The sequence below is a fragment of the Barbus barbus genome, assembly GCF_936440315.1.
Source record: "Barbus barbus genome assembly, chromosome: 46".
Classification (NCBI taxonomy): domain Eukaryota; kingdom Metazoa; phylum Chordata; class Actinopteri; order Cypriniformes; family Cyprinidae; genus Barbus; species Barbus barbus.
Window position 1 is genome coordinate 22,305,529 of NC_136724.1, and position 27,867 is coordinate 22,333,395.

The window sequence follows — 27,867 nt, forward strand, 5'->3', positions numbered from 1 at the left end:
TTTCAGCAGTAGTGTATATTCACAATGGTAGGTGTCAATATAAAGTCCAAGACAGTTGCTGTAACACGCAGTGCAAATGTGGCATAAACTTTAAATGTAAAATCATTTTTAATTTATTATTTAAAAAAAAACGTCTGAGACCACTAGTGAAAATGCTAACATTTTGCATTTAATCTAAAACCAAACACTGACATTATTAATCAGCACAATTTACAAAAATCAAAACAAAATAATTTTCAGGTTTAAATGAAACAATTGAAAATGTTCAATGCAGTCTCTGGGTTGCTAATTAACAATTAAACTAAATGCACAGGAAAACATGCACATAATGCATGCTTGACACTTGAGAGCAGTTTGCATTTGTCAGCAGCCTATGACTGAGATACTGTATCTGTCCAGTTATTTATTATGACCCCGCAGCTGCCAGAACATTTTATTACCTACAATCTGCCTTACAAGTCAAAATCCATGACCTAAAGAACCACCTCATAAGCACTTAGTTAGTACTAAAGCCTATTTATGTCACAGATAGCACTGGGGTGTGGGGGGGGGGGGGGGGGGTGCTTATGATAGCAAAATTACTACGATTACACACTTTTAAAAGGAAAGTACATGTTTAATCTGTCCAAATTTTGCTTAATTAGAAGCTAGTTGCAATATTAATAAATTAAATTAGTAACTACATTCCCCTGGAGTGACCCGGGATCAAGTGCTTTGCTCCGGGGCACAATGGTGACAGACTGAGTCTCAGACCTTTAGCCACTATGCTTTATCAGTCATTTACATGCACAAATATAGGGCAGCGGTTTCATTACGTGCTGCATTGTCTGCCACCCATTAGCTGATTTGGTAAAGTTTGACCAGCTGCTTTTATAACATAATGATTCTGCATAACATCTGAATTGCCTGAGTGATAAGATGGAAGTTTAGCAGCTCTGTCAGGAGCCACCGTTTTATATGTATGTGTGTGTGTGTGTGTGTGTGTGTGTGTGGAATTGTGCTAAGACAGGGAGCTTACCATCCTAATGTGCTAAATCCAGCGCGTAGTGCACTGTGTTAAGTATCGCCTAATCCCTCTGAAACACACACATTCATTTTAGGTGAATGATAAAGACAAACTTACCTACTTGTGAGGTGTTTAAACACCAAATACGAACCATAAACACTACATAAAGCATTTATGTTACTGCTGTCAGACAGGAGTAATTTACTTATTTTGGTCCATTTGGCACAACAAATATAAGTCAAATCATTGCATGAATGAATTATGCCAAGCTGATTATACAATATTACGATTTATGGCAGGTGAAGTGTGAAATTTGTGCAAAATAAATTGGAAGATCGGATCATTTACTGAACTAAATGATGAACTACACTGTAAAAAAACGAATGTTTCAAAAAGTTGTTTCAACTTAAAATAATTTGTTACACCACTGACTTAAAATTTTTAGTTTAGTTAACCTGAAATTTTAAATTACTCCATGTTAATTTAAGGGACAACTGGAATATTTTAGTTGACTAAACTAAAAATAGTAAGTCAGCGGGGTAACAAATTATTTTAAGTACAGAACATTTAACAAACAAACAAACAAATGAATTAAACAAAACAATTATTTATAAATACTGAAGTATATAAAATCAAACAGCATACGTAAATTAAATTTAAAGGGGGCTAATTCATATTTATTGCAAGTATTATAGAGAATTTTAAAGCAGTTAATGACAAGTTAAGTTGTATGTGTGGTTTGAAATGCGATACGGTGCTTTAAAAAAGACACTGGCGAAGACAGACAAATCTTGGGTTGATGGCTCATATTTTATACAAACCTAAAAGAGTAACAACATCCTTTGAATGGAAGCAGAGCTTTACTGATCCATCCCTTAGATTGTGGGCACTGAAAAACCTAACTGAGCAATAATAAGTCGCCTAAAATCACTCTGAAATGCAAACACAAAACCACTGCGTGTGGCACATCCTCTCGGTAAACCGAAAACAAATCACAGCATATCTGTGGTTATCATTGAGGTTATTTGCCCAACCATAAGAGCACGACTATAAAACGTTTGCTATTTGATATCGGTGTGGTTGACGGGTAGATTCCTGGCCTGACATAAGAGAGGTGACGATGTTACCGTGGCCTTTTAACAAACGCCATGGCAACATCGTGCCCTCCTGAGAACGAGGGGGATGTTAGGCATGCTGCTATTTCAGACCACATGATCAAAGAGAGTTTCTCTTTATCAGAGTGGAATCATCTTGATGAAGTTGCATTGACACCTTCTATTCCAAAACAAGAAATAAGTGCTCAGCTCATATTGTTTTTCAACTGTAGATGCTAAAACTAGATAATATAGATATCAGGGTTTCTGCAGGTTTTTAACAATTTTAAGAAATAAATGGAAGGGAATTATCTTGATTTAACGATGTTTAAGATATTCATTTCTGCAGTGTATGCAACATTTAAAGCCATGATGTATTTGAATTTGAAGCTTGAAATTTTGAATTTCATTTTGACCTTTCTGCACCTATTTAAGACCTTAATGTTGAATACAATTTACAACTAAATTTTCAGAGACGTCGGCTTCTCTGAAATGTCTTATGTGCACACAGTACGTGTGTGTGTAAAAATATACAGAAGAAAGTCTAATACTGTGAGGTCAGTCTAATTTTCTGGTGTCGTATTTATAGGATTCTAGAGCATCCGTGTAGCCGAGCGCCTGAGGATTCCTACAGCGTATCATCTTACTACTCAGAGCTCTAGAATATATTTATCACCAGGTCAGATGATGTCAGAATGGTTACATAGTAACTTAGGTGATGGTCATCAGTCACAACTCTGGCCAGTCAGGGCTGCAGTTTGAAAATGATTGCACTAATGTATTGCTGAAATATAAATATATTTTCATGTTTCATCATTTTTGCGCTAAAATGCCTTCTGACAGGTCATTGCGTCATTACTTGAAATATATAAGATACACTGCACTGTAAAAAAATAATCGTAAAAAAACGGTCAAATGACTGGCAGCTACGGCTGCCAAACAAAAACCGTAAAATGAAGGTAAAATATCTTAATTCAAACAAGGAAAAACCTGTAAAATAACAGGGTTTTTTTCTAAAACGTTTAATGAAAAACTCTGTAAAATGATAGTTTTTGCACTTTATTGGAATTGAGATATTTTTCATTTATTTTACGGTTTTTGTTTGGCAGCCGTAGCTGCCAGTCATTTGACCGTTTTTTTACGATTATTTTTTTTACAGTGTGTACAAAATGATTATTGGATTAAATTTCACAAGAAAATACTATTTCAGTTTTTCTGAAAACACTTAAAAACGACTTAAAAATGTAAGGGACAAAAAATAAAAGGAACAAAAAATGTGGTATAAGAACATTTTGCTAAAGTTTCCATTAAGTTATGAAAACATATGTTCTCTGAAGTTTCAAAATTTCCTGTTTTTAACAATGGTTTTATGACAAATGTCAAGGGGACATTCCATTTGATCATTTCGTAAACATTATAGGAACGTAACTTTTGAATGTTCTCTGAACAGTCTGAAACAAGCGGTAACATTTAAACAAAAATGTTTGAAAGTTTGAACAACAGAAATGTTCTATTAACGTTAGTGGAAGAAATATCGATCGTAACTTTGAGAGAACCTTGCCAGGATGTTAAGGAAGTTGTGAGAACGTTCCCTACTTGCTGAGTGTAGGCTAAAAATATACCCTAAAAAAATCAACCCTAAAAACACAATCTATTAGCCAGCCGTTATTCCAAATATTGGGGCACTGATCTATACATCTCAACTGAGAGAAAAGAACAAGTGCACACTGTAATAATTAATAATTAGCTTGCATTTATGTATAAATGTGCTATGATCAAAATAGTTTACATGTTTTTATTTCTAATTCAACTAAATGTAAACTATAGACCCAAATTCCAGATCAATGCATCATTAAAATATCACTTAAGGTGATGATACACAGGGAACATTTTGAGCAATGTTGCCATCAACAGGCATCCAGGTGAGACACAGGATCTACAGAATCCAGATCTAAAGTATGCCCTGCAGTTTGCCCACTCTCAGTGGGAAAGTGCCCAAGCAACATTGCTCCAAAAAGTTGCCCCTATCATCACTTTTATGTCACATTTGAACCGATCCTCTTTTTCTCTTAGTTACAGCACGAAATAAACATGAATGACCATCAGAAATATAAAGTAGGCCTACTAAACTCACTGACATAGATAATCTCTTGTGTAATCACCCAATCAGTGTTTCAACAGGGGAGAGACGTCAGAATAGCTATTCAGTTCAATAGATCATTAGTTAGCTAGAAATTAGAACTTTATAGATGAGCATATTGGTAAAATCATAAATATAATTAAATACATGCTCTATATAATACATGGATTATATTTTGACATTAACTGTTATCTAATGTCCCTTTTTCTCATTTCTTCCCACAGAGGTGAAGCCAGAAGGTAAGTGACATTATTAGCTTGGATCGACTGTTTCCAAATTACAAGACCTTTAAGTATTGAAAAAAAATGAAATTATGAACACAGTAGGTTTCTTTAGTTTAACATAGTTCTTTCATCTGCAGAAGCTCCAGAGGAGGATGGTAATAAATCTGAATGGTTATGAAAAACCTTTAGCAACTTCCTTGCATTATTTACACCACATACTTAGTCACTTAGAATTTCTTCAAGAGTTCTAAGTTGGTGTGCATGAAAGGACTCTATGATATAATGTGCAATATTCTTATATTTACATGTATGTAAATATAATTGGCCTCCTCCATTATGAAAATGAATGTAATATTAAAATGAATGTCTGCACAAAGGTGAGAAGAGGAAAGAATGGTTGTCTCCTTCCTTGTGCATGGAGCTCACCCAGAATGTCCTTCATTGTTTAAGAAAACATACCAATATATTATTGTTTTATGCTTGAATTAATATATGTTTTAAATATTTTGCAAGGAATATTTAAAATGGAAACAGGGTGTGCTTCTTGATGACACCATGAGTTGTTATTTACAGGATCCCTATGTGTGAATATCCAAGTCTGTCTGCATGTGTGTGTATTTTGTATTTATATAACACACCTGTTCCATGCTTGCAGAACGAACCGAGCTGACAGGACTCTTTGTGGAGAAGCCAGAAAGTGTGGTAGCCATCACAGGTATAAAAACACAGACACATTATTAAAGCTCAAATATCATTACAGGATGAATGTTGCGTTAAGATGGATGTTTTTTTTTTTTACACAGGTAAAGATGTAACATTTGTGGTTAAGGTGGACTCCACCAACCTCACACGTAAACCCACCATGAAGTGGTTGAAGGGGAAGTGGATGGACCTCGGCAGCAAAGCGGGAAAGCACATCCAGATAAAAGAGACCTATGACAGAAACACTAAGGTTAGAGGGAAGTGTGTTGATACTCCATATAATGTAAAGAATATTCATCATAATAGGATTTCTAAACTCATATCAAGGTTTGATGAATGTATGGTGCATTGAATGGGATGAAAAAATGTTTTTTCATCTCACAATTCAGACTTTTTACTCAGAATTCCAAGATTTTAAGTGAGACATAAATTCATAATTGCAAGATATTAACATAATTCTGAGAAGAAAAGTCAGAATTGTGAGATGTGAGATAACAATTGCAAAAACAAATTGCAAATACCTTTTTTATTCTGCAATGCTGCAGAATTTGGAGAAAATAGAATTGAGAGATTTAAACTCAGAATTGTGAGAATAAAAATCAGGATTGTGAGATTTTTTTTTTAATCCCGTGGTGGAAACGGACTTCCGTCATATGGATCTTTGATTTTAGTAGAGCATTTGTACAAGCCAAACTGTAATATTAAAGCTATTCATTTTATCATCAGAAATCTTCTTAATTCTTTAAATAATTATATTAGTACTATATTGAATGGTCTTTTTTCTACAAAATGGAATATAGATTATCTTTACAATTTGTTGATGATACATTTTTGATCAAATTAAATTAATTTGTGATCATGTATTTTATTACACATCATCCTTAAATGTGGCACCTTTCTTTCCCCCTTTCACTCAGATCTACACATACGAGATGAAGATCGTCAAGGTGGTCCCAGGAGATGCAGGTGGATACAGGTGTGAAGTGTCTGCTAAAGACAAATGTGACAGCTGCACCTTTGAGATCACTGTGGAGGGTTAGTGTGTCTTTTACAACCAAAACACACCGTCTTAGTAGAAATCTGTAAATGACTGTTCTAAAATGTTATTTTTATTCCTTTTCTGTAGCTGCTGAACAAGAGGAACAAGCAGATATTTTGTCTGCCTTCAAAAGATCGTGAGTTTGAGAAGACAGTCAGAAATGAGCGAATATATTTCTCACAAGTATGCAGCCACATATTTAGGATTGAACAGGACTAAATGCAATAATTGAGCAACTGAACCAACCATTAAAAACACATATCGTTTAACTGTTCATCTAAATTATTTGCGTTCTGGAATTGAGTAAAAATAAAAAATTTTGAGTTGTTCACGAGGACTTATGAAAATTGGGTGTACAATTGTGATTTAGAAATGATTCACGAAACAAAAATTTCACACAATATACATTCTCGATTCGTTAATGTGGGTATTGGTATCTTCACTGAGAAGAGACTTGAGTCTGCCCAAGCTGCCATGAAGCCCAGACCTGTGGAGTGTTGTAGTGATGTTTGTCCTTCTGTAAATTCATGGAGCTCAGTTAGAGTGATCATTGGATTCTTGGTCACCAAAGCCCTTCTCCATCGATTGCTCAGTTCCAGCTCTAGGAAGAGTCCTGGTCATTCCAAACTTCTTCCACTAAAGATTATGGAGGCCGCATGCTTCTGTGAACCTTCAGGGCAGCAAAGCATTTTTTGTACAGGTCTGGGGACAGGTTCCCCAGACCTGTTTCTCAACACAGTGCTGTCTCTCTGCTCTGCAGGCCATTCTTTTGACCTCATAGCTTGTTTTTTGCTTTGATGTGCATTTTCAGCTGTTGGACCTTGTGGCCAGGAGAGCTCAATGCACTGCAACTTAAGAAAACATATACAAATAGTAAAAGCAAATTAAGAAAACATCTTAATCAGCTTGATGTGCTGCAAATACTCGAGACACAACTAAATACAAAAAAAAATAATTTGCCATCTTACATAACTTTTCACAATTACAGTAATGTTTTGTCAGCTTATTTAGGTTAATAATATCCAGAAAAAAAGAAAAAAAAGCTAAGGAATCGTATAGTCAAGATGTTAAAATGAACAAAACCTCACCTTTCAGAGCAAACATTGATAACATCGCAGTTCTGTGCAAGTTATGTGCATATCTGCAGCGAGTTTCTGTATTTGGGTGTGTTGTGAGAATTTGCAGCACATGTGTTGTCAAAATGATGAAGATGTTTTCTTAATTTGTTGGTATTTTTTCCTTTGCAGCACGCTGAGCTCTCTCGGACAGCGTATTTTATAGACATTCTGTGACATTCTGTAGTTTTGTCTCATATTCATCTTTTAATCATATTTGCAAATGTCTTGACTCCACAGCCAACAGAGCAATTTTGTCTTTACTGTTCCAATACTTTTGGAGGGCTGTGTGTTTGTATGTCTTATGACCTGTTCATTTGTGCACCTAAATTAAGACTTTTCTGAGCTAACTGAATTTATTTTTGAGTTAAGTGAAAACACACACACATATTGTGTTTTGTGAATTCAACATGTGCTCTTGTACAGAGATGCTGGGGAGGACGAGGGTGACCTGGACTTTAGTGCTCTTCTCAAAGCCGCTAAAAAGTAAGTGTTTGCTCTGTCCATTAAAACCACACTCCAACTCCTCTAGCCGCTTACTCTTATTTATCACATCACTCACTTTCACAGGAAAAAGAGGCCAGAGCCTGAGCTGGAGATCGACGTTTGGGAGCTTCTGAAGAGTGCTCATCCCAGCGAGTACGAGAAGATTGCATTTCAGTACGGCATCACTGACCTGCGTGGCATGTTGAAACGACTCAAGAAGATGAAAGTTGTGGAGCCCAAAGCCAGCGAGGGTACGAGAAAGAGAGATCAGTCAAAACTCAAGTCTCTGATCTTCTGTTTGTGACTGTGTGTTTGTGTGTGGGATGTTTCTGCAGCGTTCCTGAGACGATTGGAGTCAGCGTACTCCGTTCACAAGGGAAAGAAGATCGTCCTGTCTGTGGAGGTGGCCGACCCTAATTCTGAGGTCAAATGGCTCAAGAACGGCCAAGAGATCAAACCCTCTGCCAAGTGAGAATAAATACCAATACATTGAGTTTCAAAGACACATTCATGAGAAAAGCACTTTAACTTGCTTATTTGGAGAAAACTTTACTAAGATTAGGATGATCCATATTTTTCATATTTTGAACTTTAAATGTGTTAAAAGTGTGTCATGCACCAAACAAAATGGCAAAAGTAACAATATTTTCCAACTACACAAAAACCCAAAAAGGCAATGTGAAGAGTGGAGACCCAAACTTATTTTATGGCCTCTGCTTAATAATGCAAGGAAGCATCACATATTCCTGTGATTTAACTGTGTCTGTGTGTGGCAGATACATCATGGAGTCCAATGGAAACATTCGAACCCTCACCATTAACAAATGCAGTCTGGCAGATGATGCGGCGTATGAATGTGTAATCGGGACTGATAAATGCTTCACGGAAGTATTTGTTAAAGGTGTGTGGACCATTTTTTTTTTCATCAAATTCATCTGACCTGGAGAGTGGCAGTGCTTTTGAAAAATGTGAAAAATGACTTTACCGATGCATAAGAAGCAGTTTGCAGCTCTACAAACTAATGTTGAAACAAAATATGAATTCCTCTAGCATTCTGGAGACACTATTACAGTCCAACGTATACAATGTACAGTACACTACCAGCCAAGAGTTTTTGAACAGTAAGATTTTTAATGTTTTTCAAAGAAGTCTCTTTTGCTCACCAAGCCTGTATTTATTTGATCTAAAGTACAGCAAAAACGCTAATATTGTAAAATATTTTTTACTATTTAAAATAACTGTTTTCTATTTGAATATATTTTCAAATGTAATTTATTCCTGTGATCAAATCTGTATTTTCAGCATCATTACTGCAGTCTTCAGTGTCACATGATCCTTCAGAAATCTTTCTAATATGATGATTTGCTGCTCAAGAAACATTTATTATTATTATTATAATTATTATGTTGAAAACAGGTGAGTAGAATGTTTTCAGGTTTCTTTGATGACTAGAACGTTCAGAATTTATCTGAAATAGAACAGAATTTATCTGAAATAGCAATCTTTTGTAACATTATAAATGACTTTATCATCACTTTTAGCCAATTTAAAGTGTCCTTGCTAAATAAAAGTATTAATTTCTATAATTTCTTTCCCCCTTCCAAGCTTTTGAATGATATAGTGTATAATGTTACAAATGCTTTTTATTTCACATAAATGCTGGTCTTTGGATCTTTCTATTCATCAAAGAATCCTGAATATTGATGATGATAATAATAATAATAATTCTAAACGTTTTTGAACAGCAAATCAGCATATTAGAATGATTTCTGAAGGACTGTGTGACACTGAAGACTGGAGTAATTGAATGAAAATACAGCTTTGATCACAGAAATAAATTACATTTTCAAATATATTCAAATAGAAAGCTATTTGAATACACATATTTTAAATAGTAAAACATTTCACAAAAGTACTGCTTTTGCTGTATTTTGGATCAAATAAATGCAGGCTTGGTGAGCAGAAGATAATTCTTTAAAAAAGCATTAACATCTTACTAGTAGTGTAATTTATTAACACTTTCTTCATCTAGTACAATGTTTAAAATCACCTTATCAAAATGCATTACAGAGCCACCGATCACCATCACTAAACTGCTGGATGATTACCAGGTCGTGGTTGGAGAAAGAGTGGAGTTTGAGATTGAAGTGTCTGAGGAGGGAGCACACGTCATTTGGTAAACAAAATACAAACAGATAATAGTTTACATCATCAAGATACCAATACTGCTTATGCTCAACACAGAATGCTTAAAACCAATCCTTACAGATACACACTTCACTACTTGTCAGCAATACAGTCATCCTTTGGTTTTTTTTCCTTTCTTTTTTCAGCATCATTACTCCAGTTTTCAGCGTCACATAATCCTTTAGAAATAGGCTGATTAGATGCTTAATTAGAATAACAATATACAAATAACTTTCAAATCAGCATATTAGAAGAATTTCTGAAGGATTATGTGACACTGAAGACTGGAGTAATGATGCTGAAAATTCAGCTTTGCATCACAGGAATAAATGACATTTTATATTATATTCAAATAAAAAAATCAAGCTTTATTTATGTAGTATTACATTTTACATTGTAACACTATTCTACAATATTACTGTATTTATTTTGATTAAATAAATACAGTCTTGTGAACATAAGATACTTTTATTTATCCAAAACTTTTGACCGGGAGTATATCTATTGCCATAAATGTATGTGTAATTGTAGGATGTTTGAGGATCAGGAGTTGTCACGAGATGACAAAAATGCCAAGTATCGTTTTAAAAAGGATGGGAAACGCCACTGTCTTATTATTCAAGAGGCGACTGTAGAGGACAGTGGGATGTACTTTGTTTACACCAACGGAGGCCAATCGAAGGGAGAGCTCATCGTTGAAGGTAAAATCTGATCTCTACTTACAACACCCTCGCCAGTTGATTAACTAGTGGTTTTGCAGACAAAAATTGAACATCTTAAATGGTTATTTCTTGTCTTTGTCAAACTCAACCCCAGAGAAGGAACTGGAGGTGCTTCAAAGTATCGCAGATCTTACCGTCAAATCAGCAGAGCAGGCTATGTTCAAGTGTGAGGTGTCTGACGAGAAAGTCACAGGGAAATGGTTTAAGGATGGCGTGGAAGTTCAGGCCAGTGACCGGATCAAGATTTCCCACATCGGCAGGTCAGCATTCAGACACATGTGCACTTGGCTCAGATGTAACTGTAAAGGTTTGAAATACTGTATGTATGTGTGCGTGTGACTCCAGGATTCATCGTTTAACCATCGATGACGTCAAGCCCCAGGATGCTGGAGATTACACGTTTGTCCCCGAGGGTTATGCGCTCTCACTGTCCGCTAAACTCAACTTCCTGGGTGAGAAGGAAACTCTATAGTGAGCAAAACTATCTCAGATTTGTTACGACCGTACATAATCAAATTATTAATTTTCTTCCAGAAATCAAGATCGACTACGTTCCCAGACAAGGTGGGACAAAGATCAATCCCTAAGCCAGACCTTTTCATTTCTTATTCCGACATACTAGTTTGAAAATATGAATGAATGACCTGGTAGTATTAACACAGAAGCTAAGTTCATGAAAACAGCGCCAGGTTGCTCTCTGAATCCCTTACCACACTTGATTGTATGCACTTACTTTTTCTTGCTCCTTTAAGATCCTCCTAAGATCCATTTGGATGTGGCCGGTAACATGGTTTCTCAGAACACCATCATTGTTGTTGCTGGTAACAAGCTGCGTCTGGATGTGGAGATCACAGGAGAACCCGCTCCCACCGTCTGCTGGATGAAGGGAGACAAGGTACACATACAGAATGATGACAATTAATCAAGAGTGATCATTGAAATAATTAATTTTTATTTTAAATATTTGAAATGGCCTGGTGGGTAATGCACACGCTTTCTTTCTTTCTTTCTTTCTTTCTTTCTTTCTTTCTTTCTTTCTTTCTTTCTTTCTTTCTTTCTTTCTTTCTTTCTTTCTTTTTAGTTGCTATAGCAACTAACTGAAGTGAACATTTAAGCACTAAAATTATTAAGTGGACATAAATAAACTAAAATCTGTTTAATAATGTTTGCTAAATAAATAAATAAAACGGCTGTCCCTGTGTGTCACAGCAAGTGACAGATGCAGAGGGACGTGTGCGTGTGGAAAACAGGAAAGACCTCAGCTGTTTCGTCATTGAAGGAGCAGAGCGAGAAGATGAGGGCAACTACACCATCACTGTTACCAACCCCGCAGGAGAGGACAAAGCCAACCTATTCATCAAAATCGTAGGTGCGTTTCCAGCACTGCCTCTTTCTTCCTTTGATTCAGACCAGAAACTAAACCAGATTTCAGTGAACACACTTTAGGGTCTAAATGCACATTTAGATTTACATTTATGCATTGGCCAAATGGTTTTTCCCAAAGTTACTTAAATTGCATTCAAGGCAAACATATTATCAGCTCATGCAATCCCTGGGAATCAAACCCATGCAGTCTGAAGTCGCTGCTGTGTTGCAGATGTTCCTGATCCTCCTGAGAATGTGAAGTGTACCGGAGTAGGAGAAGACTGTGCCACTATTATCTGGGAGCCTCCAAAGTTTGATGGAGGAGCACCTTTAAAAGGTAACACACACTAGTTAGAGGTAACATAACACTCACACACCTGTAAATTCTAGGGATGCACCGATGTATCGGCCGATAAAAGTTATTATATGCATTATCGGCAGATTATAAAAACAGCCGATGATCAGGGCCGATTATTTCCTGTCAATCAAACGGAGGCAGAAAGGTGTGTCAGAAAGCAACTTGCATGATGTTTCTTGTGTTGAATTTAGGGCTGTCCAAGTTAAAAGCACAATAGCACAGTAACACAGTGCCGTTGACAAAGGTTCTATTTGACCCTATAAATCACTCTTAGTTCCAGCCAAGGTTGCCAGGTCCGTGGTTTTCCCTTCATAAAATATTATTTGTAATGCACCTCCAATCCAATAATCACAAAGAGATTTGTGCTTTGTTACTTCTGATATGAAACAAAGTTTGAGCTTTCAAATCAAATTGACTCGCATGCAGGAAACGATCGCTGTATGATTGCTGCAGACGCACTGCTCCTGGAACGCACTAGCGAACCGCAACCGCGTGCGGTGTGAACGCTCTGATCTGTTAACATGGGCGCGGAAAAAATATGCACCGCATACGCACCACAGACGGAGTATGTGTGAACCTTGCGTTACATCTGTATGCCTGGTCTGTTCTGTTCTCGTGCTCCATTTAGGTGCGCTGCATTCTGGTTCGGATAGCATAATGCGGGAGGTCGGGGGCGTGGAAGGAATCGTGCTATAAAGCGGTTTAGGAATCGCACACGATCAAATCGTGATTTTATGACGATTTCGATTAATCGCACAGCCCTAGTATCTTATCACAAAATTCAAACAATAAATGTGGCGTGACAGATCGCTATAGTGCATCAGTTCAATTGTAAGTGCGTAGTGTGAGTCTCTTCCTCTTTAATACAAGTTATAGCACAAAACTTGTGCTATCATTGGTACAACGATTGTGCAAATCATTGGTACAACCCTCCCCACTCTCCAAGAACTGTACTTATCCAGAGTGAGCAAAAAGGCTGGTAAAATCACTCTGGACCCCTCACATCCAGCACACAACCTCTTTGAACTTTTACCATCTGGTCGACGCTACAGAGCTCTGAGCACCAGAACGACCAGACACAGGAACAGTTTCTTCCCTCAGTCAATACATCTCATGAACACTCAATAAATAAATGTAAAACACACAACTAATACATTATCCATTCACCACACTCACTTATTTTATTTTCTCATTTCTAATTTGCACATACTTGACCTGTACATACATAGTCGCCTATATTATATATTATATATTGTGTATTTCTTTTTTTTTTTTTTTTTTTTTGCTGCTTGTACATTGGTCATTGGCTATTTCCTGTTATTTTGTTTCATTACCTGTGTCCTGTCCTGTTACTGTCCTTCTGTTGCACTGTGGAGCTTCTGTCACTACAACAAATTCCTTGTATGTGTAAACATACTTGGCCAATAAAGCTCATTCTGATTCTGATTCTGATTCTGATTCTGAAAATAAACATGAATGAACATCAGAAGGTATGTTGAAAGATACAGTACAACTTACTAAAATGTATCATGCCTCATATAATCACTTAATAAAAACACTAGAGGGAGCTTATTTTAAGTGTGATTATTATACTCTATCTATAATAAATAGTGCTGTTGTTGTTCATTTTATCCTCTAATGTACCAAATGAGAGGGTTCCCCGACCGGATAGTTTGCACTAGTTGCATTAGTTGGGAGACTTTTTTTCCTTAAGAAAACCAAACTATCGGCAGATATTATTCTGAATAATTGTACTGGCCGAAAATGTTCATATTGGTGCATCTCTAGTAAATACCTGTTACAGGTAACTCAGCCATGTCCACTTAGGTACAAGCACAGTATTTGACACAATTAGAAGTCAAAGCATCATCATAACAGGAATCTGTTTTGCTTCTGTTTCTTAGGCTATCTGATGGAGAGGAAGAAGAAAGGATCATCAAGATGGACGAAACTTAACTTTGACGTCTATGAGAACACAACATACGAGGCCAAGCGCATGATTGAAGGCATTCTGTATGAGATAAGAGTTTTCGCAGTCAATGGAATCGGACTCTCGGCTCCCAGCCTCAACTCTAAACCATTCATGCCAATCGGTGAGAAGGATGTGCAATTGCGTTGTTATGAATTTTTGATGTCTCTTGCTTTAACTCTTGATTTCTCTCTCAGCCCCCACCAGCGAGCCCACAAAGCTGACCGTTGATGATGTAACGGACACTACCTGCTCACTGAAGTGGTTGGCTCCTGAGAGGGTCGGAGCTGGAGGGCTGGATGGATACATCATTGAATTCTGCAAGGAAGGAGGTAAGTCATCTGCTGGAATCATTCTGTGCCAAATAATGGAACACTATATAATGAAAGCATAGAAGGTTACAAACCTACTTCACCATTGTACACTTGAGCAAACTTCCTCCAAGAATACTGTCAGGCTTTATGTAGATAATAATGCAAGATAAATAAAAGGGGTTATACAGCATACAAAAATTTAAACTAAAACAAAAATTAATAAAAACTACACAGACAAATATGCAAATATACAGTACATTTTCAATATATCATCCAGCTCAATTACATGCTTTTTTAAAAATAAATTAATAATACAATTATTTATTTGAAATAATTAAATATGTAATCTTATTTCATAAATGTTTTAAAATTATTTATTTTAATTTGTTGTTTTTAATTTAATTACTATTATTGTATTAAATTATTATATGTAAATATAAATATTTTTTTATTTACATTTTTGTTTTAATTATTATTAATGATTTTATATTTTATATTTCTTTCGCTGTCTCTTTGTGTCAGAAACGGAGTGGCATCCTGCTAACACGGATCTGGTTGATCGGCAGAGTTACACAGTGAGGAACCTTCCCACTGGAGAGAAGATGAATTTCCGCGTGGTTGCGGTGAATATAGCAGGCCGCAGCCCTCCTGCACTACTCGGGCAATCCGTCACCGTCAGAGAGATTATGGGTGAGGAGAAAACAAGACTGATGAAAAATAAGGTTGGTCTCTAGCAAACCTGTTCCTTCACAGTGATGTTCTCCTCTCGTTTCAGAGCATCCTAAGATCCGTCTGCCTCGTGATCTCAGAACCAAGTACATCAAGAGAGTTGGAGAGAAAATCAACCTTGTCATCCCCTTCCAGGTGTGTATGTTAAATGCATACGAGCGAGCCACATCTATGATCACTTCACAAATGAACAAGTGCGTGTGTTTTTTCAGGGCAAGCCTCGTCCTGTTGCCACGTGGCTGAAGGACGGTCAGCCGGTGGATGAAAAGAAAGTAGGTGTCAGGAACTCAAACGTTGACTCCATCCTTTTCATTCGTTCTGCTGAGAGAGAGCACTCTGGAAAATACACACTTATCTTGAAAATTGAAAACATGGAAGACTCAGCCACCATATACATCCAAATTGTAGGTAAGATAAAATGATTTTAAAGATGTGTAGATACTTTTTCACTTATCTTGCATTTTTATTAATGAATATCATTAAAAATAATGGTCGACCAATAAGGATTTTCATTGGCTGATGCTGGTTTTGGTATGTAGAAATCATAGTGAAATTTTTAAAAATAATTTAAAAGTACAAAATTAATATGCTATATTGATGTAAAAATATTAAATTACCCTCCCCCATTTTAAGTTAATTTCAATAATTATATAACACATTTGCAAGTTTATGGTTGTCTGATGTCAGAATATGATCACATGACATGCAGGTAAACAAAATATTTAACCCTTTTTCTTTGTTATGTTGAAGGTTTTTATTTTGCAATTATTTAAAATGAATGAATACTTTTACATTTTTAATTATTATTAATTTATTAGGTTTATTTAATTATGTAAATATAAATCATTTTAAATAAATGTAACATTTTGAATTTAATTATTATTAATTTATTAAGTTTATTTAATTATTTATGTAAATAGAAATAATTGCAAAAATATTTATTTGAATTTTACATTTTAGATTTAATTATTATTAATTTATTTATTTTTGGAAATATAAATATTGGACATATAAATGAATTAAACCTTAAAAATATTTATTTAATTTTTTATGATTCCTAATTAGTTTTCATCAACTCCCAAACCTCACGAATCCCAGTTTTGGTAAATTTAAACAGACAGCCCTGAAATCTCCCTCTGTCTTATCGCTCACATGCTGACCACTGATTTACTCCAGAGACGTTCATCAAGTTCATCTGACACTCCGACCCTCTTCCCAGATAAACCCGGCCCGCCGACTCAAGTGCACGTGACTGATGTCTGGGGTTTCAACGCAGCGTTGGAGTGGAAACCACCCAAAGATGACGGCAACTGTGAGATCACTGGGTACACGATCCAGAAAGCAGACAAGAAAACCAAGGTGCGAGATCTGATCTCCATTTATAAACCAAAATACTCAAAAACCAAGTTCACCCAAAAATAAGTCTGTCATCATTTACTCAAATCTTTCTCTGACTCCAGTGTGACTTCAGACCCGTAATAGAGTCATATGGCCTACTGTTTTGGTGATTTATCATTATTTTTTGACCTCAACAGCATCCATCTATTTACGGTAGGGTGTTTGGAACAACATGAGGGTGAATAAATGATGACAGAACCTTTATTTTTGGGTGAATGTCTCCCGTTATCCATCACTTCCTCATGTGTAACGCTCTCACCCGTAGGAGTGGTTTACAGTGTATGAGCACAATCGCCGCCCCAACTGCACCGTCTCTGACCTGGTCATCGGAAACGAGTACATGTTCCGTATCTACAGCGAGAACCTCTGCGGTCTCAGTGAAGATCCCTGCATGAGCAAGAACACCGCCATCGTTGCCAAGACCGGTCAGTGTGCTAAGCGGTGTACATGTCGGGAAAATGCCACGACAAAAATCAAACTTAGCTGCGAAAAGAAAAAGCATTAAGATAAACTATGGTTACTGTTGTTGACTAGATTAGAGCTGCACAAATCAATGGAAATATATATATATATATATCGTGGTCAGAATTATTGGCACCCTTGGTAAATATGATCAAAGAAGGCTGTGAAAATTAATCTGCATTGTTAAACCTTTTGATCTTTTATTTGAAAAATTCACAAAACATCTAACCTTTCATTGGATAATAAGAATTTAAAATGGGAGGAAATATCATTATGAAATAAATGTTTTTCTCTAATACACATTGGCCACAATTAACGGCACCCTTTTATTCAATACTTTATGAAACCTCCATTTGCCAGTTTAACAGCTCTACATTTTCTCCTATAATGCCTGATGAGGTTAGAGACCACCTGACAAGAGATCAGAGACCATTCCTTCATCCAGAATCACTCCAGATCCTTTAGATTCCCAGCTCCATGTTCTCTTCAGTTCACCGCACTCATTTTCTACAGGGTTCAGGTCAGAGGAATGGAATGGCCAGCAGAAGCTTGGTTTTGTGCCCAGTGACCCATTTTTGTTGTTTTTGATCATATTTACCAAGGGTGCCAATAATTCTGACCACGACTGTGTGTATGTATATATATATATATGTGTGTGTGTGTGTGTGTGTGTGTGTGTGTGTGTATAATTTTTATTTTCATTTTATTTTATTTTAGTATTAATAAAATATTCTTTCATTACGCAATAGAATTTGAAATTAATAAATAAAATAATAAATACAAAAACATTATGTCATTGTAAAAAGCATATTTTTGATTAAATATCAATTTGGATATAATACGTGACCCTGGCGCACAAAACCAGTCTTAAGTCGCTGGGGTATATTTGTAGCAATAGCCTAAAATACATTGTTTGGGTCAAAATTATGGATTTTTTCTTTTATGCCAAAAATCATTAGGATATTATGTAAAGATCATGTTCCATGGAGATATTTTGTAAATTTCTTACCGTAAATATATCAAAACTTAATTTTTGATTAGTAATATGCATTGCTAAGAACTTCATTTGGACAACTTTAAAGGCGATTTTCTCAATATTTTGATTTTTTTTTTTTTTTTTTGTACCCTCATTTTCCAGATTTTTAAATAGTTGTATCTCGGCCAAATATTTAAAAAAATTGACACTTAAGACTGGTTTTGTTGTCACATATAATTACAGCTAATCTTATATAAATTACAAACTAAAACTACTGAATAAAAACTAAATTTTACTTGTAAAAGTTCACAGTGAAATACAGTTGTAGTACAATTGTAAAATTACAATACTAATATGTATGATTTAATTTCATAAATATCTATCACTTAATGCATAAATATCTTCATTTACAAATGTTAAACCTTAAAATTATGCATGTTGCATTTCCAAATGCACCCAAACTCAAACACTTCACACTGAACATGCAGCATATATATTTATTTACTTAAATCCCAGTCTCTGTAATTTGATAATCTCATTAATAGTGCATCCCTATAACTAATACAGTAGTATATTCACACACACACACGTTACATTGTCAGGACCGTGTTTGCCAGATATAGTTTGAGCACACAAATTGTTTGTAGATTTTGATGTCAATTTCTCAATGCCACACTCTCAGGTTTGGCACATAAGCGAGATCCCTACAAGGAGAAGGATATGAAATGTGCTCCTAAATTCACCGCACCCCTCGTGGATCGATCTGTGACTATTGGCTACAGCATGGCCATCAGTTGTGCAGTCAGAGGCTTGCCAAAGGTACGAGACAGTGATCATCATCTCCACATACTCTACTGAACATGAGGATGTTAATCTCAATATTTTATTATATTGAGGCAAAACACTACACTTGAATTGGGTAAAAAATGTACCTTATAGATGTTGCCATATTTCACCAGATGTTTAATCACAGTAGATTAAGGCAACTGTTTACAAGTTTTCTAAAATGTTCAATTTAATTATGTATAGATATGAGGCATTATCTAGTTAAATATGCAGTTAATATGCATCAATTTTCTGAACACAAATCTGAACCACATGGTCAGCCAGGTTCCAAATTCCTGTTGCATTTTGGTGACATATTAGACTCTACGTTTTTAAAGATGGGATATGGATATTTTTATATATATAGAAGAAAATATTGTTCACAGACAGAAAGCAATACATTTACACCATGTTATATAAAATCAGATATATGACCAAACCCCATCAAAATATAGATAGGAATAAAACTGTGAAGTTTGGTGGATGTAAGGGCCGCTGAAGTGAAGGACACAAAAACACATCTGCCTTTAAATATATGTATAGTAATTGAAATCTACAAATGCAAATAGATCAAGTGTTATAAACACAAGTGTTTTCTTTCTGTAGTCTGAAACCTTTTTATAAAAAGCCAAATAGCACAAAATCTCAAAACTGACTAGTGTGTAGACTGATATTTTTGCATGTAATGTGTTGCTTTAACATAAACTCAGCATCATTCAACATCCTTCACGTTTCCACAGTCCACTGCAGAAAAATCAAACATTAAAAACAATGTGATATCCAGTTTAATGCTATAATGTCATCTGAGCAGAGCAATTCTGTCTTTCCGTGCAGCCGAAGATTGTCTGGATGAAGAACAAGATGATAATAGGTGACGATCCAAAGTTCCTGATGCAGAATAACCAGGGAGTTTTGACTCTAAACATCCGCAAACCCAGCACCTTCGACAGCGGCAAGTACTCTTGCAAGGCAGTGAATGATCTCGGAGAAGATGAGGTGGAGTGCAAATTGGAAATCAGAGGTAATTTACATGTACACTGAAAAGAAACTGACGCAGAAACTATTTTCTAGGAGAAATTGCTAGTAAACTTAATCACAAAGAAATGGCAAGTAAAGCATTGAATTAAATGTCAAATTTAGATTTTGAATAGGCTAGTATTTTCTCGTTAAACACAGGCTACTACAATATTCTTTATTTACAACTTTAAAAAACTCTTTGGAAACTTATGAGGCTTAATAATCACTAAATGATCCCTTAATAAAAATCTAAAGAATTATGGTTAGGTCTAGGTGCTAGAAAATATGATTAGCTCAGTAGAAAGCCCATTTAATTCAAATAAAAAGTCCTGTGAGGAAACAGGAGTTCATTGTTTTACACGCAGTACTTCAGCGATTCACTAGAGGGCTGTGTTCAGTGTTTCCTTAATTCAACTGCTGTGTCATGTTTTCTGACATGCTTGTGTCACCAGTTAAACACTATTACCAGCAAAACCATTAGAATCTGCCATCAGACAACATCCAGCTGGAAAGTTACTTGACACAGACAAAGAATGTGAACAAACAGAGCTATGCAACCGATTGTCTCTTAGGCAAATCATTGCTGGAGGAGGATGAATACATTTAAAGTGATTTAATGCATGTGTCACACTGATAGCACACAAGCTTCAGATGCAGGAAAACTAGATGCTTTATGGGTTTCCAACTGCGCAGGAAGATAATTAAAGCAGGAAAGTCATACTTAATTTCACATTTCTCTTTTTAGTAATGCCACTGGCTGGCATTTAAAATAGCACATTATCATAGTGCTACATTTGAATTATGTGCACAGAACACATAAAGGAGATGTTATGCACATTTTCTGCTCATTCAATCCACTAATCTTCACAATTTACAGTTAGATATCCAAATCCAGCTAACTTGGTCATATTTTCTGCATTATCAAAGATCCGTTTAATCTGTTTAGTTTACCCAGACTACAGAAGGCCATTAGTGGCTTTGATGATATAAAAGACATTAATTGACCTGTTTTGATGGCCAAGGCAACATGTATTAAAATGTAATTTTGTCACCTTGCATTGATTGGGATGTTTTTATGACAAAGTCGAGTCTTGCAAAGTCCAGGTCATATTTATTCTCAAAATTAAAAAAATAATAATAATAATTTTGTGTGTATATATATATATATATATATATATATATATATATATATATATATATATATATATATATATATATATATATTAGCCTGTTTTGGGGCATTTTACATTTCTTTCATGATATTTAAGGACATTTATCACTAAATAAATATTGAAATTTCATGACATTTAAGGATATTTACCCCTAATTATTTTTTTAAATATATAAAATATTTTACTTATGTTGGGGCTTTTTTGCATTCATGCCATGTAAAGATATTTATCCCTAAAAATATTTAAATATGTATTATATTTAACCTATTTTGGGTATTTTTTTTTACATTATTTTCATGGCATCTGGACATTTATTGCTCAAATAATTCTCCTTACGGTAATGCAAAAAAACCCATTCTTATGATATCAGCTTAAACAGATACTACAGTACCATGATGTATATCGTTACTGTATATCATTATTGTTTTGTTAGTAATACAAATATACAGCATATCTCATCTCTTCTCACAAACACATTCTCTCTCTCCTGAACACAGCTGCACCGATCGAGAAGAAGGACTAGGACGGATGACGGCAGTGTCAACAGCAGAGATGAAATGGATTGGAAATGACATCGACTGAGTATGACCAGCCATAAACTTATGTTTTAAAGTCATTTGTGTTTGCCAGTCTCTCTGTGTGAATGAAATAAGTGACGCCGGCTCACGCAGTCTAAAACTCTCGCTCTAGTTTTGTAGCTTTTGAAGGCTTTGAATAAACGCTCGGTTGACTGCATTAAGCCCCAGTGAGAAGTATTTTGATCAAAATTATAGCAACCGGTGACGTTGTGCTATGGACAATTATGCATGTTCATAAACAATGGCTTTAATAGTGACTGAAAACACAGATCCTTCCTTGCAACATGTAGTCGACATATATCCTCTTCATAAATGATTTAAGGTTCAAACAGGTGATTGATTATTTACATTATAAAAATTTATATAAACTGGTTAAATACCTTAATTCTGTCTGTATTTGCACCCCAAACAGCATTGTATGTGTAACTTATATCTGCATTTGTTGTGTTGCAGAGCAGAAAATAACTACTTTTATGATAACTGCACCATCACCGATTTCACAACACATCTGCAGGTGAAGATAAAGCACACACTGAAACTCATAAAGGGGATATTTCACCATTTTCTGCTTGTTCGATCCACTAGTCTTCACTATAGATGTCTAATGCCCACTAACTTGTTCATTCATATTCTCCACAATATCACAGATCTGTTATTGGTCTATAATATAAATAGTTTACCCAAATGGTGCTGACTGAACGGCATGATTTGACCTGTTTTAATGGCCAAGACGTATTGTATTAAAATGTGACGATATGAAAATGAGGATTTTGTCACCTAGTATTGATTGGGATATGGTTTTTGACAAATTGTTGAATCTCACAAAGCCCAGGTCATATTTATTTCCAAAATCAAACAGAAATAAAATACTTATAAAAAACCTATGAACATTATAAAAATAAAAATGTGTGCGTGTATTCATTGCATTCAAGGACATTTATCCCTTAAAATATTAAAATTAGTGGTATCAAAATTAGCGCGTTAACGCATGCTATTAATTATTTTCAGATTAACGCGTTAAAAATATTTAATGCAATTAACGCAGGGGCGGGGCTAGGGTTGGCAACCTCATTCGCAACTGCTGCCTCTGTCTCTTTTTTTCTTGCAAATGATTGTGTTTATTTAGATGCAGAACGTCTTTATGACCACATCAAACGGGAGAAGTTTCAGACACGTGCTCTATACGTCGCCTCCACGCCAGACGCGAGTCAAACAAGCGCGTAAAAGATACTGTGCTCGTAGCGCGCACTCTTCAAATACACGCACATAGGTGCCGGTGCGCGCTGTAGCCTATATCATTTCATATCATACAGCGAAAGAAACTACGTGCATGCAATGTCGTAGTTATGCCGCCAGTTAAGGCATGACATTACCAAAAAGGCGATTAAAGCTGCCTTAAACTGTGTGCATGCATGCAATCGCCTATATGCGTAACATTTAAGTACATGTCTCTGAAATGGTTCTAAAAACTGTCCTGAGGCACCCTAGCACTGTCTCCCTCATCTAAAATACCCAATTCAACTCATCCGCTCATTAGTTGAGACTTTCAGACCTGAAGTGAGTCAGAAAATGTAAAGAGATTTGTGAGAAAATAAGATGCATGTCAGATCCCCATCACCTTCAGCAGCAGCAGCTTTTAAAGCAATAGCAGGCAAATAAATTAATAACCAGCTGCTGTGATGTCTATTAATCCAAGAACAAAAGAAAAAAAGAGGAAATCAATAACTTTTATAGTTTTAAGGGGTTCATCTATATTTAATTTAGAATTTAGTGTTTGGTAAGTATTAATTTTCTGTATATTTCTGCTGAAGGGCACAGCTAGCTAAATATGTCATTTATTATAATGGGTTCATGTGAAGATTGTTTTAAGTTCACTTAAATTAGACGTTAAGTCTAATAAATGTTCAAATTGATAGCTCTCAATTATACTGTAATGCTGAATGGCTTCAGTCAATGGTTAAATATTCAGGGGGCAAAACATTTTTTTTTATAGAGACATCAGTAGTATTGATATCAGTGATGCTGGCCTTCAATCATGAAAAAGATACCATTAAAGAAATATTAAAAATATACTGTCTTTATGTTGTTTGTACATTGTACATTTGAAGATTGTTTATTTAAAAACTTGAATGTTAGGTGGGGTTAAGTGTGATTAATCACGATTAATTTTAGAAAAATGTGTGATTAATTAGTAAATTTTTTAATCGATTGACAGCACTAATTAAAATATTTATTATGTGTAGGGTATTTTTTTTTTACATTGCTTTCATGACATTTAAGGAGATTTATCAATAGAAATATTTAAATATGTATTGTATTATATTTATTTAGTCTATTATAGTAATTCATTACTTTTGTGACATTTAAGGACATTTAACCCTAAAAATGTAAAAAAAAAAAAAAATTTATTATATTTAATCTGTTTTAGGGTATTTTTACATAGCACACATATACATACACATCCACCCATCCATCCATCCGATATATACATACATGCATATAGACAGACAGACAGACAGACAGACAGACAGACAGACAGACAGACAGACAGACAGACAGATAGATAGATAGATAGATAGATAGATAGATAGATAGATAGATAGATAGATAGATAGATAGATAGATAGGTGTGTTAGATGTACATTTGTGTTTTGGACACTATTGTTGAATGTCCAAGTTCTTTGTATATATAATTACAATAGCCAAATATTGACAGCAAAATAAATAAATAAATAAATAATCATAATAAAAACAATTTCAGTTTGACTTGGCCAATTTACTGTATTCATTTGCATAAATCATTGCATGCAGTTGTGCTCAGCCACTTGGTGCTGCTGAGGCAATGCTGTAAGACCATCACCATAGTTTCTGCAGGTTTCCATGGCAACTGAGCCACTATATATCAGCCGAGATGGAGGGGAGACGAGCGGAGGAGAGAAGAGGAGCAGAGAGGTGAGCTCTGGAAAGCAAAGAGGAGGGGAAAGCAATGAGGGGAGAGTCAGACAGCAGGGGAAAGGAAGAAAAAAAAAAACTGGCATGTCTTCAGAGACAATAAATACATGCATGTTAGAAAGAGAGAGAGAGAGAGAGAGCTGGCTATTTTCAGTCCCTGGTTGTCATGGAAACAGAGGCCTGGCTACTGATGCAGACGTTCAATGCTCACAGATGCTCGAATCTGATTAACAACAACTGCCGATAACTATCCAATATATATCAAATATAACAAGCCAACTTAAAGACTGTGACCTGATCCTACAGAGCTCTAGAAACACTACACAGTCACTACAGATGGTATAGAGCATCACAGAGATGCAGCCGAACGCGTCTGTTTGTCAGTCAGTGGTGTGAGCGGGACACGAGACAGTGGAAAAATACAGTAAGGCATACAGTCGGTCGGCGAGCGGCATCGATGCAGATGATTTCCAAGAGCCAAAGCGTTATATGCTGATGCTCCATCACTTGATTAGCAGCTCCCCCTCACTCACTCACTCCTCTCTGAAGGACAGAGGGTTTCCCACATTTCACAGTTGCTATGGAAACTCTGCAACCAGAACAGGGAGTGTATGCAGGAAGTGTGTGGCATTTAGGTGAAGCCGCAGCCAAACCAAGATTTCCTACATACAGCTTTCAGGAATATTCAGTAGCTACACGCTACCGGTTAAAAGTTTGCATTTTTAGTGATTCTGAAAAGCCTCTTCTGCTCACCACAGCTGCATTTGTTTGATTAGAAATATGGTAAAAGCTGTGATGTTATTGCAATTCAAAATCTGAATATATGCTAAAATGTAATTCATTGCTGAATTTTCAGCATCATTCTGAATCACTGAATCTTCAGTGTCACACGATCCTTCAAAAATCATTCTAATATGCTGATTATCTAGAAAGATTTCTGATTATTATCAGTGTTGATTATTAACAGCTGTGCTGACCAATATTTTTGTGGAAAATTAAAGGTTTGGGGTGGGTAAGGTTTAATAAAATGAATAACAATAAAATACCAAACAATAAGGATGCATTAAATTGATCAAACATGACATTTATAATGTTACAAAAGATTTAATTTCAAATAAATGTGGTTCTTTTGAACTTTATATTGATCAAATAATTCAGAAAAATAAAATGTATCACAGTTTCCACAAAAATATTGAGCAGCACAACTGTTTTCTACATTGATACTAATCAGAAATGTTTCTTGAGCAGAAAATCAGTATATTAGAATGATTTCTGAAGATCAGTAATGATGCTGAAAATACAGCTTTGATCACAGAAATAAATGACAATTTACAATATATTCACAATTTTTCTTGTGTTTTTGATTAAATAAATGCAGCCTTTGCGAGCGTAAGAGACTTCTTTTAGAAACATTAAAGAAATCATAACTATTCCAAACTTTTGACCTGTAATGTACGACATTTTCCAGAATACTTGTCTTCTGATTGGTCAGTCACTGCATTCTGCCACCGAATATTCTTAAACTGTATATTTCACCGTGCTTCATAACGTTCTCTTCTCACGTGAAATCGTTTACACTTGAATCAGTAGTTTGCATATAGATTTATTTACTTCATTAGAAGCTGTGCAATAAGTGGGATGATGTGCAATCATCCGGTCATTATCACAAACAAGACCAAATTAGGTGTCAGGTGTCTATTGCTGTAATGACCGACTGAATGTACATTACTGTACATGTTAGTGACTGAAAATCAAAACATCTTGATGTGGTTGCCAACTGCTGGGATGCAAGGTCACAATAACATTTGTTGACTGCAAATAATAAAATGCAACTAACATGCACAGTTAGGATAGCAAAGTATTTTCTTATTCAGCCAGGTTTTTTTATATGCAAAAAATATCAATGTTTATTTTAAGGACTTATTTTTACTTGTATGATAAATAATTGAGCTCAATGTCCAACATATAATCTGGCTTTAAAAAAAAAAAACATTTGAGAACCACTGATTTAATCCTTCTGCAGAAAGACTGAATATCAATCTATATACTATTTTCTAAACTTTCACCAGTCCATTGCTAAATTAGACCACACCCCCTCTCCGAAACCCCACCCTCAACAGACACAAGTCACATGCAGCCAGTGTTTCTGATTGGCTATGAAAAAAAGGCACAGGCCACATCCCTTTTTTGATGTTTACAGAATCTTTAACACTTCAAAAATATCTTGTTTACAACACCTTTAATAAAAGTCATACATAAAGATGCAGTCAGAGTTCTAAAGCCAAAAATGTCCATGTTTTATTGGTAAAGAGCATCTGTGTAGCGAATGGCATAGTGCAGAGGCTCACACGCACAGTTAAGCATTTGCCACAACCTTTGACCCGGAACTGCTGGCCAATCAACTAGCTCTCCACAACCGAACCACACAGTATCAACACAGTAAAGAAAGCAAATTAACTAAAAATACTCAGTACAAATAAATAGGTAAACAGATGAAGAACAGATCTAAATGGAACAGAGCCGATATCAGCGGTACTGTATGTTTTTTAATTTTTTTTAATGCAAAAAATGAACTTCATTTTTTAGTTTTTTGAGGAGTGTGTTGTCCTAAAGATAGAGATACAGAGAAATATACGCGTGAATCTCAAAAAAAAGGCAAAAACTGGTGAAATTTCACCACAAAATTGTATTATTTAGCCTATTATGAGTGTTTTTTGCAATGTGACATTTCATCAGAAAAACTACAAAAGAAAATCACTCAAAATTGCCATTTATGCTAATTTATATATAAAAAACTTATATTATTTTTTAATGTGTTATACACAGTAACGACAATCTACAATACAATATGGGAAATTAAAAAAAATCAAACGTAAAATATCCAAACAGCACTAGCAGTAAAATTAGCTTGATTATCATGAAATGTCACAAAGAAATAAATCTTAATAATCCAAAAACTAGGTTTATTTTTCTATATGTACAATACAATTCTTTTGATGCTGTGGTGAAATATGGCCCGTTTTCATGAGATTCACAC

The 27,867-nt window shown here is 35.4% G+C and overlaps 1 protein-coding gene and 2 gene segments (V, D, J or C); 2 read left to right on the forward strand and 1 right to left on the reverse strand.

The window, feature by feature from the left end:
- The window catches only part of LOC306864992 (myosin-binding protein C, fast-type-like), a gene marked incomplete at both ends in the record, with an annotated part of 38,608 nt that extends 16,785 nt beyond the window's left edge, over positions 1-21,823 (forward strand). Inside the window, 28 exons of the mRNA XM_079409325.1 lie at positions 4,015-4,091; positions 4,465-4,479; positions 5,120-5,179; positions 5,268-5,416; positions 6,084-6,201; positions 6,293-6,341; positions 7,747-7,806; positions 7,891-8,057; positions 8,142-8,274; positions 8,583-8,707; positions 9,877-9,982; positions 10,525-10,694; positions 10,810-10,975; positions 11,061-11,167; positions 11,250-11,279; positions 11,468-11,610; positions 11,925-12,084; positions 12,313-12,417; positions 14,343-14,531; positions 14,605-14,739; positions 15,244-15,411; positions 15,497-15,585; positions 15,663-15,858; positions 16,670-16,809; positions 17,114-17,273; positions 18,969-19,105; positions 19,946-20,132; positions 21,798-21,823. Coding sequence (XP_079265451.1) covers positions 4,015-4,091; positions 4,465-4,479; positions 5,120-5,179; positions 5,268-5,416; positions 6,084-6,201; positions 6,293-6,341; positions 7,747-7,806; positions 7,891-8,057; positions 8,142-8,274; positions 8,583-8,707; positions 9,877-9,982; positions 10,525-10,694; positions 10,810-10,975; positions 11,061-11,167; positions 11,250-11,279; positions 11,468-11,610; positions 11,925-12,084; positions 12,313-12,417; positions 14,343-14,531; positions 14,605-14,739; positions 15,244-15,411; positions 15,497-15,585; positions 15,663-15,858; positions 16,670-16,809; positions 17,114-17,273; positions 18,969-19,105; positions 19,946-20,132; positions 21,798-21,823 — 3,367 coding nt within the window. The remainder of the gene's footprint in view (positions 1-4,014; positions 4,092-4,464; positions 4,480-5,119; positions 5,180-5,267; positions 5,417-6,083; positions 6,202-6,292; positions 6,342-7,746; positions 7,807-7,890; positions 8,058-8,141; positions 8,275-8,582; positions 8,708-9,876; positions 9,983-10,524; positions 10,695-10,809; positions 10,976-11,060; positions 11,168-11,249; positions 11,280-11,467; positions 11,611-11,924; positions 12,085-12,312; positions 12,418-14,342; positions 14,532-14,604; positions 14,740-15,243; positions 15,412-15,496; positions 15,586-15,662; positions 15,859-16,669; positions 16,810-17,113; positions 17,274-18,968; positions 19,106-19,945; positions 20,133-21,797) is intronic.
- Positions 1-27,867, forward strand: part of LOC306864845 (Ig kappa chain V-III region MOPC 63-like) — a 684,433-nt gene that overhangs the window by 26,795 nt on the left and 629,771 nt on the right.
- LOC306864846 (Ig kappa chain V region K29-213-like) overlaps positions 1-27,867 on the reverse strand; it is a 764,502-nt gene that overhangs the window by 24,832 nt on the left and 711,803 nt on the right.